This window comes from Cryptomeria japonica, chromosome 4 (genome assembly GCF_030272615.1).
Source record: "Cryptomeria japonica chromosome 4, Sugi_1.0, whole genome shotgun sequence".
Classification (NCBI taxonomy): Eukaryota; Viridiplantae; Streptophyta; class Pinopsida; order Cupressales; family Cupressaceae; genus Cryptomeria; species Cryptomeria japonica.
Genome location: NC_081408.1, coordinates 494,536,853 through 494,554,685, shown reverse-complemented (window position 1 = coordinate 494,554,685; position 17,833 = coordinate 494,536,853). Strand labels below are relative to the sequence as shown.

The 17,833-nt window shown below is 36.9% G+C and overlaps 1 protein-coding gene across 2 annotated transcripts in view; it reads right to left on the bottom strand.

Moving 5' to 3' along the window:
* Positions 1 to 17,833, bottom strand: part of LOC131060376 (uncharacterized) — an 89,592-nt gene that overhangs the window by 48,611 nt on the left and 23,148 nt on the right. For both annotated transcript variants that reach the window (XM_057993569.2, XM_057993570.2), the window contains exon 3: positions 1,814 to 2,194. In XM_057993569.2, coding sequence (XP_057849552.2) covers positions 1,814 to 2,194 — 381 coding nt within the window. The remainder of the gene's footprint in view (positions 1 to 1,813; positions 2,195 to 17,833) is intronic.

The window sequence follows — 17,833 nt, the reverse complement described above, 5'->3', positions numbered from 1 at the left end:
ATGAAAGGAATTGTCTTGTGAAATAATGTTTCTCCAGAAATGGTAGAAGTGGACCTCATCAAGGTGTAAGTGATAAAAAATCTACCCATTCCATAAAAACAAAAAAAGTTGGTAGTTTCTTAGGGTATGTTGATTATTGAGGCAAATTTAGACAAGATTTTAGTAAGACCTGCATCACCTCTTTTTGTTCTCTTATCTAAAGATCCAGATTTTGATTGGACATTTGCATGACAAGAAACATTTGATAGACAAAGAGACAAGATTGTACTCCACTTTGTCTTTTATGGTACAAATTGAAATTACCTTTTCATATTAATACAAATGCATTAGACAGAGTGCTTGGACTAAAGGATGGTATAAATTTTTATGCCATCTATTAATAAGTAAAAATATTTCTAGTGCTGAATTAAATTACATTGTTAAAGGAAAAAAAATTGTAATTGTATATGCAATTAATAAGTTTTGCCATTATACACCATTTTTATTGATACTATTCACTCTATCATTTTATTCTAATGCTTTTACCAAAATGAGCCAGACTATTTTCAATATTTTTGTCACATACTAATATATTGTACTTGGCTATCGACCCTAGGGTTTTCTTTCACTTTTTCTATTTCTTTTTGTTTTATCCCTTATAGAACATGAAATAGGATATTTATTTTGATAAAAATTTGATGCTGTAACCGAGCATTTATGATACCTATAAATCAATCGCCTGTGTACTTTTCTTTACAGTTAACAAATTTTGGGTTTTTACAAAACTTGGCTCTAAGCCCCTTTCATAAGAAGGTTTTAACACCCTATAACGTCCACCTATTTTGTAAATAGGATGCCATTATTTGTCAAATAAAAGCATGCCCAATTATCATTCCTTTTTGAAGTAAGAAGATCGGACAGCCCGTTCAGAAGGAAATGAAGCAGAGACTACTCTTTGTGTACACTTAGACCTATCGGTTATGCTTTGTGGTGACATTAACCCTTCAAAAAGTACTTTTGAAGGAAAGTTACCTAGTGAAGGTATGATACATGTCAATGAGTGTTTGGAGATTCCGCATGTGCTTCCTATACTCTCAATTGGTTTGGTCCTCAAGGTGGTCAAAGTACTTTGAGAATGTTACATGTAGTTCAAGTGGTACAAGATTGTTACCGGCAGTTCTAGATTAGAATTACACAACTACCATATTATATATCTGGTTTCCATCTTAAAAAACTATTTTGCCTACCTTTGCCACTTTTTAACAAAATGATTCAACAAGTCAATCCCCATATAGCTGTCTCTACTCAAGTTCCATCTAGCTTATAGTGATGTCACCATCATCTTCATTTGGACAATGACAACATAGAAACAGATATATGGCCTTGAGCTATGTAGGATTCTGAAAACTGCAAAGCCTATAACAAATTAATTTATAAATCGATAAATTGAATCTTTAAGTGACAGCATTAATACATCAAATATACAAGTACAGGTCTTTCTATGTGACATTCCACAATTGAAATAAGCAAATATAACAAAGACAAAATTTTAAGTGTTTGCCACAACCATTCAACTTATTCTAATTAGTAATATATTTTTTTATTTATTTAGAAAACAAAGACAAAGTCAAAACATTAGAAATGAAAGAAATTATTTTAAGCATGACATGATTTTATATTGCTTACCCTAGAAAAATGTGCTGCATGTAAATCCAATCTATCTCATCTAGTTCTTGTTCTTCCTCAAATTGAACTTCCAAGGAAAGCAGAAAATACAAAAGAATGAAATTTATGTCACCAACAATATTCAAGCAGCTTATTGAAATTAGCATACCTTTACTCTGGGGGAACTTTGATGCTCTAAACTGTAAGACTTATGATTCACATTAGATGTTTTACTAGACAGAGAAGCATCCCTAGTATTAGATGAAAGTAGTGATTTTTCTTTCTCCAAATTCAAAGTAGTGATTGAAGCATCATGGCGATGCAGTGAAGAAGGAGAACTGCTTGGTGTAAAAATAACCCTTGAAAATATGCTGTATTTCCGTTTGCTTTCATCTTCTGTAAGTGTTGATGAGGTCATTTTTGAAGTCTGTGAAAAGGGAGACTTCATTATGTATTGACTAAAAAAATTTCGATAAAATGTAAGTATCCGTTGCTCAAGATCTGTAACTTCGTCTTCAAGTAAGCAAGTCTCCTCAATCAGAACCATTGTCTGCAAAATGGCATATATTTAACCATCTATGTCAAACCCACAAAACTGTTTCCCAGGCACTTGAAAAATTCATAATCTTTTGCAAGAGTGGCAAATTTTAATGAACCAAACATTAAAATTCAACAATTAAACCATTTCAAAAATAGTGCTCTTCAGTGAAGTTACACACTCATTGCAATATCATTATTGGATAACAAAGACTCAAATAGGAAGCTGAATTAAGAAATTTGTACTCAACCAACACAGGTATGTCAAACAGGTTCAAGTGTAGACATTCCAACTATATAAACAATTATGTCCACTAAATGATCGAATGAACAAAGTATCTAACATGCAAAGAAATAAAATTTAGGGTGAAGAATTTTTTTTCTTATCATATACAAAGAAATCATACAGATTTTGATCTACATTTGCTTTAGCATCCTAGTATATTGGGAGAAAATTAAAAAATAAAGTAACAAAAACATACCAATGCACTTCCCTTCTTAATTGATACATAATAGATAATAACTATATAGAAAGGATGTGAAAGAAATTAGAATCAATAGCAAATTCCAAAATATCCTATGGCTACAAAGTACTCAAGAACCCAAAACTGGGTGTTTTATATAATCAGCCTTATTTATGATAAAAGGAAATGCATTAACTGGGCTCATTTGACCAACAACTCCATTCATTCTCAGTTGACAAGATTCTCTGACACCAGGGCCTTCCACTTGGTTTCTTATTTCATCTATTCTTTGGTACAGGCAAATGCTTTTACAGGTTTAGAGAAGGTTCAAACAAGAGGATGGTTCATCTTAAAGTATCCACAGCTGGAGTACTGAGAAAGATTGACACATTTCAAAAGAGAATGACGTCTTTATCATGCTAACAGTTATGGACTCGGATGATGAAAACTATGTATGGATTCCATATCAAGCAAGGATGGCTATCATGGAGTGGGCTGATTGGTTCACTCAATTCCCTACCTTCATCTACACTAGAGTCTCTATATCCCTACAAGATTCCGTGATACTTGAGTGATCAGATTATTTTGATAGAATATTGCAGGTAGATGTCAATTGCACATGAACATTGTAGAAAGAAACACAAGCTAGAAGCTAATAATCCAATCTAGATCAGAACATACACATGCTAATGCTATTGATTCCAAGAACATGGGTGCCAAATTGTCCATGTTCAACCTCAAGATTTACCACAAAAACAGGTGGTTCAACTTCAAGGATATAATGGTTAAGAGGCTTGGAAACAAGTTTGCACATGTATTGATATTGAAGACTTCTCAGCAAATTGCCTTGATGGGTATGAAGCTTGAAGATGAGGACATAGTAAAACGATCTTAGATTAGCTAAGGAAATTCCCATCCAAGAAAGAGCCAAATCGGTTGGTTCATTCAAGTGAAGATCTCTTATCCCCATGATTTGTTCAAGCTAGAGGAGATATTCAAACATTATCTCCAATAGATAGGTCAATTAAAGATGGACTTACCAAATATTGGATGAAATAGACAGTCAAGAACAAGTCTGTAGGATTATTAAAGTGGAAATTAGCAGGAAAAACAGGAGAGTTGCCACAAAGAATCAGGTCAAACTACCTATAAGAAGTAAAGAGATAACTCCTAGCAATTCAAAGGTTAGAGTTGAAGATCAGAAAATATAGTTGAATGATTCAAGTGAGGCTGAGAGAAGTTCAAGGCTTGAGAAGCTAAAGTTAGTCCCTAAAAAAAGGGTGAAGATTCACTAACTCACATCAGCAATTCTCTAGTTATTGAGGCATCAGTAGTTAATCTTCCAATTACAATTCCCATGTAGCTTCCCAGGTCTCCTCATTCATACATTTACAACTCCAACAACGCAGCCAAGTTAAGAGATTACAGCCACAGAGATAAAGATTCCAAGGCTAAAGCCAAGATTGATGAATCGATCCAAGAAACTTTGAACAAGAAGAAAAGAAGAGTTATTGCACTGTCATTTGAGGCAATTTCCAATCTAATTTAAGAGGAAAGACCAAAAATTCCAAAAAATCAAACGAGGTTTAAGAAGAATGAGAAACGGCACATTATTGCTAAAACCAATCATTCCTCCCATGGATAAAATTGTCCAAGATATGCAAGTTGTTGATTTCCTATTTTCAAAGCGCCAACCTAGGGCCTATAAATACGAGAGGGAACATTGATTTGTTACACTGTCACAAAAAATGCCAAGAAATGTTAGAAAAAGATGGCAAAGTAAAGACAAAATTGAAAGTAGAAAACAAGGAGTTGAGAGCATACATTCTTGTGAATCTTATAACAAAGCAAATAACAAGTTCACCACTATGGTTGGATGAGGGACCTGTTGACGTGTTTTTTATGACAGCGTCGAACACAGAATAAAGTTGTCTAATGGTCACTTCACCCTCTCTTGATCAAATTCACCCTCTCTTGATCAAAGTATGATTGCATGCTAAGATTGCAGAAAGTTCAAACAATTGACTCCAAGGTTCCTTTATGCTACAAACGTGACTCAGTTGGCTGATGTGATTGCTGGTAATCCAAGGGGACTTACGTTTAAATCATTCTTTCACTTCTTCACTGTGGCTGGAACTTCATCATCGGATATGGCAATTTTGTGATGCTTATGCTTCAAATGGATTGAACTAGAATGAACTGAAATTAAAGGGGAAAGGGTTAGGGGATCTAAATCTACTCTTAAGGGCAGTGATATCAATGGATGGTGCTCTGCTGGACAAATTCCAAATAAACCAAGCTTTGCTTCACCAAGATTAACTACAACTTTGCAAGAACCTGTGCAATCTTCTGAGGATGTTGAAGGATTTTCACATTGAGAAAGTGCATTTGAATACCCAACACAACACAATCCAAACGACTATTCACAATCGAACTTAACATAAATTTGGGGGTTCAGGCTAACTTTACACTGCATCTTATAATCAACAAGATGCAAAAAGTATGAACCATGGAAATTCATCAAACACCATAACATTCTTCATTGAAATCAAAGCACTTTATCTAACAATTGAGAAAAAAAAATTCTACTCTAAGTGAGGAAGGTGAAACCATGCAAGTTTTGAAAAAATAACTTAAGTGGACACCATCAAAGAACAATGCATCACTGTTACTATCTCAAAAACTTATCGCAACAATTTCATACAAATCTCCCTCGCTTTACAAATGAAGGGGTGACCCCCTTACATAGACCTCAAGCCTTGATTACATGCAAACCATGATTAGGGTTTTCCCTAAAAGATTCCCCACACATGATGCAACAAGGTGGGAATCTACAATAAATACCCATGATACCCATATACAATTAATTCCAGCCTATTACAATTGGTATCCAAAATGCATTAAATCCACCATTCTTTACTAAATTTGCCCAACATACATTGAATATTCCTCCATGCAAAAAAATCTATGCTGCCATAAATACCCATTTCTCCTAAATGTGACGGCTATATGCAAAAGAATCTGTCATAATGTCATAAATGTGGCAGCTACATGCAAAGAGGTGCTCTCAATTTCTTCCTTATTTGGAATTCCAATCTTGGGTGTTGGAATGACCATATGTAGGAATTTTCTTTTCTTGCTTTCCTTTCCTACCTTCCATTCAGTGCTCTGGCTTGGAATTCGGTGTGAAAATCATATGACGAAGGAATTTGACCTCTTTTTACCTTTCCATGGTGCCTTGGGATTCAACTTTCTTTCCTTGACTTGGGCATGAATTTGATGTCTCGGAGGATTTTTCCATCAATTTTCTTGTTTTTCCATGACCTCTTCATTTTAGTCGGAGCTTCATCTTTGCAATGCCCCCAACTAACCTTGGGCGTTGAACATGCATGATGGAGGAATTTGAATGCTCATTGATTTTCCTTAGCATCTCCAATTTGGCAACTATCCCCAAACCTGGGTGCTAATTCCATACAGTGAAGAAATTTTTCAATTTTGAGTTTTTTCCTTGACCCCTTCATTCTAGCACCCCAACTCCAAATTGGGAGTTGTTTAGGCAAGGTCATGGACTTTTGGGCATGGAGGAAAATTCCTCCCCCACCCCAGTTTAGTGCCCAACCTAGCACTTGGGTGCTAAAAGCACCATGCTATGGAGGAAAATTCCTCCATGGCATCAATTTAGCACCCATACCACTTGGATGCATTCTTCTGGCTTAGGGAATCCTTACTTGATTTCTCATCCAGACTTAGCCGTTCTTTTTCTCATTCTCAGATCAAGATGCCATTTTGGGAGTTGAAGTGGATTTCTCTGTCGGACTTAGTCAACTTTTTCAATGATTCCCATACTTGCCAATTTTTTGATTAGTAGCTTGCTTTTTCAACTTTCTAGATTTAGACGATTCTTCAGGGATGTTCAATCTTCAGTGTTTGCCTGTGAAGAACCTACCAAAAATAAACTTTCCAAAAATAGAAAGTGTTAAAATGTTATGATTAGGGCAAAACATGATGCAGAGACACTAAAAATAGTAAGTTTGATTTTGGCAAAATTAGACCAATTCAAGAGGCAATGAAATCCCTTAAAAAATAAGAACTTTCTAAAAATAGAAATTTGCTCAAAATTCACTCAAATTTCATGGGTAGGTTCCTTAAAGGGTCTAGATTCCAATGCAGTGCTCGATTTTTCCAAAACCATAAAGGAAATGCCTCAAATTCAAATTTGAAGGTCAAAACTCTAAAACAGACAAAATGCGCTCCAGACTTGGCCAAAATTGCCTAGACGAAAAGCAGACTTGATCAAATTGACCCCCAAACACTTGCAAACTGAGGAGACTGCCGCAAAAAGACCCAAAAACCAAAACCAAAAGACCGAGAGGGCCTCAAAAGTAGGGGATCCCCATTTGCAATGGGGCGATGTGTGGAAACGTCACAATAGGACCTTAGAGACAACTTCACGAGTTGGTATCACATGGAAGAAAATTGTGTCAGAAAAGGTGTCTCAACCTTGTTCTTAATATTAAGAATACAAAAAATGCAATTTTTAATACATAGAATAGAAAATCTCAATTTTGGGGCTATGAGGTCATTTTAGACACCGAAAATGATTTCACATTGTTTGGCATCAATTTCATGATTGCCTAGGACATAGATCTTTTTGAACTCGACAATTCTAAAAAGAAGGGCTGAATCAGCCACCCAAATCAAAAGTCATGTCCTCTAGAAATTGGGAATCCCACATGGGAAATGTAAAAGGATCTATGCCACATAAAAGAGTTGTAGAGGGAGTTAGACTGTTGACTAACTTATGAAGTGTGTTATGACACATCTTAAGACAACTTTGAATGGAGATTATGGAGACAAAATGAAGTGCCCAAATTAGTGAGTGGAATGTGACAAACTTATGGTAGGTGGAAGAATTATGCTATTTTTATTTTGTGGAATCATCTTGGGATTTGGGCATTGAATTTTTAAGTAGGGATTTAAGAACCACATTTTGGGAAGTTTTAACTCATAGTTTCCTAATCACCATTTACTAGTTTCATGTATAGCTTCTCCTATTTATTGAGTGCTAGAGATTGAGGTTTTGCGAGTGAATTTTGTAGCTATTATTATGCAGCTAGAGCTACTCCAGATCACTTGTTGTTCATACTCTTGTAGAGGCATAGACTCTATAAGTGTAGCAATGTGGGGCTTTTCTCCCAGAAGCGTTTTCCCACGGAAATTTATCTCCATGTTTATTTCCTTGTAACCACAAAGATTTAGTTTATTTTCACATACCTCCTCTCATAAATTAGTGTAGGAAATTTATTCTGCACTTATACTTCATTTTATTTGGTTTTAGAACCCGATCACCTTGGATTCTAGGTGCTAGGTACAAGGGTTTTTTGTAAAAATCTTGCACAAAAAGGGATCTTGTTGCAAGAAAAATGGCATGCATATCAAGGATAGAAATGGAGAAGTGATTGGGCACAAACTTTAAGCATTAGAAACTCATCATGGAGGATATACTCATGGATAGAGTGTTTACTCTTCTATCCAATGAAACTAATAGTTGAAATAATGAACAAAAATAATAATGCATACCAAATAGAGTAGTAAAAATATATATTTATTCATCTACAGTTTTGATGGCCCCAATTTTAAACTCAACAACTTTTGAATTATTTGTGTCAAATCCTTGAAATAGGAAACTCCTAACTGAAAATATCTCCAATCATCCTCAAATGTCGAGTTTCTTTTTGTCTCAAAGTATAACCTCTATTGCTTCAACCAAGAATCTTGGGAGCAGTGCTTCAACTGGAATCATCAGACGATTGTGTAAGGAAAATTGGGAAATGATTATTTCTCAAGTGCAGTGTAAGGTGATGCAAAATGCTTTAATAGGCACATTGCTAATACCACCTTAGTCAACATGACAAGTTTTCAAGTTAAACCAGCTTTGGGTCTATCAGATATTAAAGTTTCAAATCTTTGTCAATTAGTCCACAAAAAAAAATGAATTCAAGATTTTTGTTCGGTTTATAGGAAATCAGTAGGTGGGTTCTGGTCATTGTGGTATTTTGCACAATTTGAATTGAGTTTTTTGAAGAGATATTCGCTCAAGAATAATTTATTTGTCATTCTCCATTTCCCCAATGACAGATTTATCATATAAATTTCTCATCAATGCTTAAGCAATTAACAATAATGAAGAAACAAATATTTATTTGGATCTTTGAGCACATTAATAAGTGTCTTGATTATCAAATGGTCGTGAATCATGTTTACATGTCCATAAAAGTTAGGGGATTTCATATGTTTTCAAAACATGTTCAAAAGACCGAAATAATCTTCATCGCGAGGTTTTATAAGTTTCAAAAACTTGGCATTCTATCGACAAATAAAGGCAAATGTCTATGCTTTGGGCATGGACAAACGCCAACAAGACAAACTAAGCATTATTCATTCTATTTATAATAGTTGGAAACTCATCTTTAAGTACCGATTACAAATGCCGAACCAAATGTGAATTAATATTTATCAGCAATTTAAACAAGTTTGACAATTTTTCTAGAAAGCTGATAATGAAATGAGGTTCGACGTATTTGGTTTTGTCAGCAACTTTATAAAGCTGAATAACTATTCATTTAGTTGCCTAAATGTTTCGATGGGCCGATATGCAAAACAGTGTGGTAGTTACTATAACTACCTTGGCAATTCATAAAAGTCGCCCTTCTTTAATAATATCATTATAGGCACATTGTTCTAATGATTGCATGATGTGCAGGAAATGTATTTGTTGAGAAAGGTTTTAGAAACTTTCGAGTAAATGCTCTCGATCTCTACCAAATTCTCCCTACGTGCACCATGTTGGTTGAAAATTTTGTACACTTGGGGGAAATATACAAAATTGTGGTTTCAACCACAGCACACGAGTAAAAACTCTCCTAATTAAGGGAAGGCTCCCCCTATCTAACTAAAACTGAAATAAAAACAGGATGGGACAGCAGTCTTCCTTCTTTCTTCAAGAAAGACAATATCCTTTTCTCTTCACAGAAAAGGATAGCGATTGAAAATGAACAGCAGTAACTACTTTCAAGTGAAATGAGAGAAAGGAAATGAAGTTTCCTGAAAACGCAAAGACTTCCGTCACTTCCTTCTGGACGGGACAGCAATATCAAGCTCAAAGACTTGACTATTGGAAGTCCCATCTACCCTTTGCTATACTAAATTTTACAACGAATAAAAGATAACAGCTCAAAGACTGGAATAATCTATTCTCTCAACACAAAGACAAGAACTAATGCAAGCTCAAAGACTTGCTGCTATTTCTTATCAAACAGTAATTTTTCTCAAGAATGGACGCAAGCTCAAAGACTTGCTGCTCCTTCAAGAGAGTTTCCTATTTTAATTAATCTTCTCTACTTGCAGCTCAAAGACTTCAAATCAGATTGGACTAAGCTCCTTTAGAAATACTTTGCATAGAAGAAATAAAAGATTCAAACTCAAACATGTAGCTCAAAGACTCAAAACTTGAGTAATCCTTCTTTATTATTCTTCAAAACCTTCAACTCACATACATAAGCTCAAAGACTTCTTGCTGTAAATTTGGCAGAGTTTTTGCTTGCTTTTCCAAAAGATATATTTACAATGGACCTCTCAAGTATTTATAGAAGAGGAGCCTTGAGAAAAAGGTGGGAGGATCCTAACTAACTTGAGAGATTCTCTCAACCACCAAGACTCATTCAATAAATAACTGAGACTTCATTAACTAACTAAGAGTTACTCTAACTAACTAAGACTTATTCCAACTACAGTCCTAATCGGACACAACTTGTAGTTGCCTTACATGTAATTACAAAAGTGCAAGTAATGTGTAACTTGCATTTTACAAAAATTACTTTTACATGTAACTTGTAAAAACAAAATTACAACTAAAGATTACAAAAGAGGGAAAATTCAACTAAGTGTTGAAAAACACTTAAGTTGCATTTTGTGAAGACACGAATCCTTGAAATTTCCGGATGCTCGCTTGTAGTTCCTCGGGATTCGGTTCATGGGTGTTCTTAGCAACAACCATAGTCTTCACAATAGTGTCGTGACAACGGAGGAGCGCGGAATTGTCTTTATCCAGGATAGACTGGATCTCATGCAAAAAGGCTTGGTGTTTCATCAATGCTTGAATTGAAGCTGCCGAGAATTGTTCGCTCCTCCATTCATTATGAATCCTCATCTGTAAATCAGCAAGAACTTCTTCTTCTGGAATCAGCTCTCCATCCTGACTTACTATATTGCAAGAGGCCCTTTCACAATGTGAGACAATACCTTGATAGACTTCATCCCGGAATCTCCTTGCATCACTGATCTCGTCAATGAGGGATTTAAGAACAAGGGTCTTGTTTTCCATGAGTTCCTCAAATTCCAAGTACATGACCCTGGAAGAGATGATAGCGTGCTCCTACAAAATACTCAGCTGTTGTTGGGGCATGGTACGCCAGATTGCCAGACTTTTCTCAACACTTTCCAGATTCTTTTTGAAAGTGTTAGAAGTCTGATCCAGTTTCTCCTCAATGGTTTCCAACTTAGACATTATTTGAAAAATGTCTTTTACCACTTGTATACATTGATCATGAAGCTGATCAACCCAGGAATCCAGTGCTTGTACTTTCTGAGCAGCCCTTTCCACTCCACGAATCGATTCTTGGGAACCAGAAGAACCTATAGAGTTACTCCCTTCAGCAGCAGGTTTTGTGATTTTATGAATGGCTGCCATGAGCTGTCGATTTTCGTCTTCTAGCTTGTCTTTCTTTGCAAGAAGATCGTCACACCTTTGCACTAGTGAAGCAACAGAAAACTGAGCATCATGTTTAATGACCTCATGTGTTTGCTTGCCCAATTCTACCCTTGTAACCTTATAATCAGCAGCTGACATTTCATCAAGTGGTTTATCTGCAATAGGTTCCACAATTTCAGCTACTTTCATCTTGTTGCTATCAACAGTTACCCTAGAGATAGTCTTTGCCTTCTTAGCAACTTTGGATCTGGACTGTTTGAGTTGCTGGTAGTCAAAGGCATCAGGTGAGATCTCTTGCTTCTTCCTTTTCGGGGTGAAAGAACTAAGCCATGGAGGCAAAGTCATCAATTCACTTCCAGTAGCAGCCGTAGGCAAAGGAGAAGCAGTTTCTGTTTGAATTACCGTGGTCACCCTGGGAGGAATATCTGTTTGAATAGCGACCATGGTTTGCTCAGTTACCAATGGACATGAAGATTGCCTCATGAATTCTTCAAAACCAGAAGTGGAAGTATCAATTTCTGATAACTGAATGCAAGTGGGATTATCTTTAGGAACTTTCAACACACTTTCTCGTTGTCAATCAGGAGAAGGCTCGTATGCTGAAATGGGAACTGCATTCTGAGGAGACTCATCTACGAGCAAATCAGGAGGAGAAAGAGGCGTCTCAATGGAAATTGGAGGAATGACCTCGTGAGGCGAGTCTGAAACTGGAGACTTAGGCGCATGGTTTGCTCAGTTACCAATGGACATGAAGATTGCCTCATGAATTCTTCAAAACCAGAAGTGGAAGTATCAATTTCTGATAACTGAATGCAAGTGGGATTATCTTTAGGAACTTTCAACACACTTTCTCGTTGTCAATCAGGAGAAGGCTCGTATGCTGAAATGGGAACTGCATTCTGAGGAGACTCATCTACGAGCAAATCAGGAGGAGAAAGAGGCGTCTCAATGGAAATTGGAGGAATGACCTCGTGAGGCGAGTCTGAAACTGGAGACTTAGGCGCATCATCAGATTGCTGCCCCTCTTCTGGATTATCCAGATCGATCACCCGAACATGGAACCGTGATTTCTCCTTCCCACGAGTAGTCGTCTCCTCAGGAGGAAGCACTACTGCACGACTAACTCGTAACTTGATCCTTGTGCCTGAAGATAAAGCACCCTCCTTGTTATCAATCTGAATCTCAGACTTCCGTCCAAGAGGCCCTGTAGAATCATCTTCTTTACCAACCTTGATTTTGATAAGTCTAACAGCATTACTTTTCAGCCATGCGTTAGTGTTGGCCAAGATAGGCTGAAATCTGTCAAGGATGGAGACGCACTCCTTGTGTGACCATTGGATCAAAGGAAGTGGAGCTTCCTCAACCCTTCGTGAAGTGTATTCAGGATCAAGTATATGCCCGTCATCGATCATCCCTTGTGGGATATCCACCAAGTTCAAGTCAACAATTTGCTCAACAGTGAGCCTGCAGTAATCCATCTTCAGAACTTCGACTTCCGTGCGGAGATCTAGCCAGATGTCTTCAATGCGATGAACATGCACAAAGGATTTCTTGATCTTCTCCTTCATACCTCTATAATCAAAATCAGCTCTAGGTTTGAACCTCTTAAGCTTGATTTCCTGCAATTCAGCCTTCATGGCCTTAGCCTTCACAGATGTGACAAGGGAGTATCGACCAATTTTCAATGGGTTTGTGCTAGAGATCCCCATTCCAACCTTGTGTCTAGCAGACTGAAAAGTATGAACAGCCATGATCTGTCTTCCCAACTCCATAAGAATTATCTTATCGGTTGGGTATCTTGGAAGAATGTATGGCTGACCATCATAGCATCCAATCCTCATATAGGTGAAGGTGGGAAATTGCAGGAACAAACACCCATACTCAGACACCTTGACCCATGCCTCATCTGATACTCTTTTGTTCCTGAGATCCATGTCAAACTGACACATGAAATATCCGAAGAATGCATCTTGGACTCTTCTGAAATGCAGTCTGCTGGGTTTCAATGGCAACTGGTCATAATATTCCCAAACTGGTATAAGCGAGCGATCACCCTTGGTAGAAAGACCTGGAAAGTGTCTAAGTGACGTTGCTAAATATACCAAATAAGAATTCATGAAGAAGGTCATAGTGGTAGGAACTGCTGCAAGTTGTTCGCACAAAGCATCGCTGATGATTTCACCCCATGAAATGTGATGCGACTACCGTATGAACATAATGAATTGATACATCCATGACTCAAAGACATTGGAGTGCTCAAGGCCCAACATCCTGCTGAGAAGAGTGATGGTGTCTCCTATCTCCCACTTGAAATCACAACGGTACAACTTTGCCCATCTTGAGAAGGAAGGACGTGGCTCTTGGATCCACCTATTGATGTGTCGCTTGCAATCTTTTTCCCTTTTCACATAATACTCTGCTGCACTTTCTTTGGTGATTTCCATATAAACAGGTGCAGGAGGTATTTTGAAGACCTTCTCGATTGTATCCGCATCAAGACGAATTATAGCTTCACCATCATCATTTTTGATGACTCTTGACTCTTTGTCAAAATAATGGGCGCATGCAAGAACAAACTCAAGTTCTAGGGCAGCCACTGGGAAAGAAGATGCATGATGGATATGGCTGTCCAACAGCCGCTGCAAGTTGTTATCCTGTGGATCTTCTACCCTGTTGATGAATTCTGCCATATCAACGTGCCCTATTTCCGTGTCCCTGATGCGATCCAAAGGAGAAGAAACCTGGGAAGGTGCAACCTCATTCTGGTATTTGTCATATTTGTATTTCATTTTCTTTGGAGTTGGAGATGCCGACAAATCTGACATTGATTGTGAACCTGGAATGCTGTGATGAAGACTTAAAAGAGTTAAGGCAACATCATAGTCAGCCGCAAATATCATTCTTCCTTCTTCAAATGGGTAAAACTTTGATTTCTGAATTTCATGGTTTTGTGAGAGGAAGAGGGGAGATATGTAGAAATGGGAAAATCTTGACTTTGACCAATTTCGGATCTTGGGAGAATTTTCGCAAGTATACAAGTTGGAAAAGACATACATGCAATCGGGGTTTTAAAACCCGAATACAAGTACACTTGTAAATTCGAAAATGGAGAAATGGACAAAAAATGAGATTTTGACTTGCGGGAAATGATGGAAATGGAAAGTACGGATATGGAGAACATGAATGGATAGAAATGGGAATATCCGGGAAAGTCATTTTCATGAAAATGGGAAGAACTTTTCAACATGTAATCCAATTTTTAAAACCCAAATTTGCAAGGGAGGGGTATTTCACACTTTTCAAGCTTGGAATTTTAACCAAAAATGATTAAATTCCTTAACCGTAGGGGAAGAACAAGAATTTCCAGCGAACTTGTAATCGAGATTAAAAATCCCGAATACAAGTTAAGAGGGAATTTTGGGAAGAACAATGCAATTCAACAATTGCATATTAAGGGGAAGATTTCTTTCACAAAAACCAATTTTTAGGGGAAGAACATCACATGCCAAAAATGCAACTAATAACGAAAAATAAAGAAAACAAGAAAATAATAAAATGAAGGGAAGAAAGGAAAGAGAACATACCTTTCTTAAAAATGCAAAATGCTTCTCCAATAAAGCAACAATTCTTGAAATGAAGAAGCAAAACCGGTGAAAAGGAGCAATCCGGGATGTCAAACCCTTATCACGTTTTTTGTAAAAATGCCCCAAACTGATAAATATAGCAGCAATCTCAAACTTGGAGGACCAAAATGCCAATGAGAGTGTGCATCCAAGTTTATTAGAGCAAAACGCCTAAGGAGGAAGAAGAAGCAATGATGCCAAATGTTTGAAAACGTTGCCAAAGGTTGAAAACCGTTGCCAAAGGGAATCACGTGGCCACCATTATAAACTCCAACGGCATCATTAAATGGTGCGAAAATCCTCTCACCCTCCATGCCTAGGTAGAAAAAGGCAAAACGCTTAAGGAGACTGTAGATTTATGGAGTAAAAAACGCCCAAAATGTGGATTAAAAGAACCACGTTTTTGCTGATTTAGCTCCAAAAACCAGTCAATATAACCTCCATTTGGCATGAAAGATGTTCATGATTGCATGAAAATAGGGTAGAAGCAAAAACGCCTTTCCTCCCTAAAAAATCTCCACAAAAAATTGCTTTGAAATCTTCAACAAATCGATTTTTCATGCAAATCGGGTTTTGGGAGACACATGACAAGTTCGAATTGCCCAAAATGAAGCAAATCGGGTTTTAGAGAGAAAATAACAAGTTTTATTTTCACTTTTTTCATTTACATGCCAAAATCGGGTTTTTTAAGACAAATGGCAAGTTTAAAAATTCACTTTTTCACTTACCAAGCCAAAATCGGGTTTTTTGGAGCAAACTGCAAGTTTAAAAATACTTGTAAAAGGGAAATAAAATCCCTACAACAAGTTAGAAACACTTGCACATATGTAATGGGGATTTAAAATCCCTATTACATGTAAAAACCATTAAAGTAGGGGTTTTTTGACCAAACTGCAAGTTTACTTGCAGTTGAGACAAAAGATCCCTATTTTAACTAAAAATGACCAAAAAACAATAAAAAGATAAAAACATCTAAGGGGAAACTTAAAATAAATTATAAGTGACATATTTAAAATAAAAGTGCACATGTAATTGGTCAAAAATTCCCCTACAAAGACCAAAACAATGAATATCATTAAAACTTGCAGTTTGAAGAAAATTCTCCACCTGCAGTCTGGGTTTTAAAACCCGAAATTGAAGGAAAGGCATAGCAAACGAACCCAGAATTGGACGAAATTCGAAACTTAGTTCGGGAATGAACTGAGGGTTAAGCCAGTCCAAGGATTAGTCGAAATTTTGCCTCGGGAAGCGTGCCATAGAGTAATTTTTTTCATTTTTTCATAAAAATTTCCCCGTAGTGGTCCTTCATTTTTGGAAACAAAAATGAGGACAACACACCACTAGAATGGGAGCTTTGAACTAGGCTATGAACATTCATCAGAGCATGTAGAAGAATGTAATCTGTTTGAATGAATGCCTCAACACAGCATATGAACAAAGATATGCACAAAATGATTTGTTGAAAAAGATTTAGAAACTCCCAAATGAATGCAAACGATAGGCATAAAGCCAAATTCCACGGCCTTTTCTTCGCCGCCTACACCAAAGTGGTAACCTCAAACCACCATGTGAATTCCCTAGCAAACATGCCTATAAAATGTGGGAGCATAGAAAGCATGTGAACTATTTGACAAAGAAATGTGGTCGCACTCTTGTCATACAAGCATAAAGCCAAATTCCAATACCTTGCCAACTTCTTTCTTACCTGTACCATAGAAGCAGCGCATGGGTGCCCATTGAAGCACAAATGGAGAACATTTATTTTATCAGATATTATGGTTAGAAAATACTTTGGTCAACATGCATGCCAAAGGTGGATGAATAAATAGGGCAAACGGGCATTTTGACAGAATGACTCAAAGAAATGTCTCCTCATTGATTTTAATGATTGCATAATATACTAGTCTAAAGATTGCTTACAAAGATTTCAAAAAAGTAAACGTAAATGACTGGCATAAAGCCAAACTCTACTTTTGTTATCTTCGTATGCAGCCTTATTTGAAAGTAAAACAAAGAATGGCTCCAAGAAACGTCACTGTATGGAATGCATGATTGCAGAGTATGCACAAAATGCATTTGTGAAAAGGCAACAGAAAATTCCAAGTACATGCAATTGGTAGACATAAACCAGATTCTCCAACCTTTGCCACCATCTTCCAGCCGCACTAAAGTAGAATGTGAAGGATGAAGTAATTTTGTCGGACGTTGTGGTTTTAAACGCTCTCAAAGACACGTATACAAAATGTGGATGTGGTAGACAAGGTATTCTTGTTGTTCAACAAAATGCCCTAAGGCAATGTTGTCTCATGGTATGCATGATTGTGGCCTATGCATAAAACAAATGCAGATTTTGAATATGTGGAGATACATGCAAACTGTGGAATTTGAGACAAAGCACCTAAATAATTTGACAAATCGTCTCATCAAACTGTCATCTCATGAAATTCGTCAAACGCATGTTACCTCATGAGCTGCAATGATCACAATGAGTGGATAAAATAGACTTTTGAAAAGGCCTTAGAAACTTTCAAACATATGGAGTCAGCAGTCATGAAGCCAAGTTGCACAACTGTGCACCAAAATCCTCCCTGTTGTGCTAAAGATCAAAGCTCTAAAATAGACTATGAACATGCATCAATGCAAATTGAAAGCGGGATTTTCGTTGCAAATAAATTTTGATTTGCATTCAACATTCATTTAAAAAGATACATGAATTTTGTCAGATATCATAGCTGCAATTTCACTTGTAGATACACATGCTAACGGTGAAAGCGTAGGCAAGGCACCTAAACCAT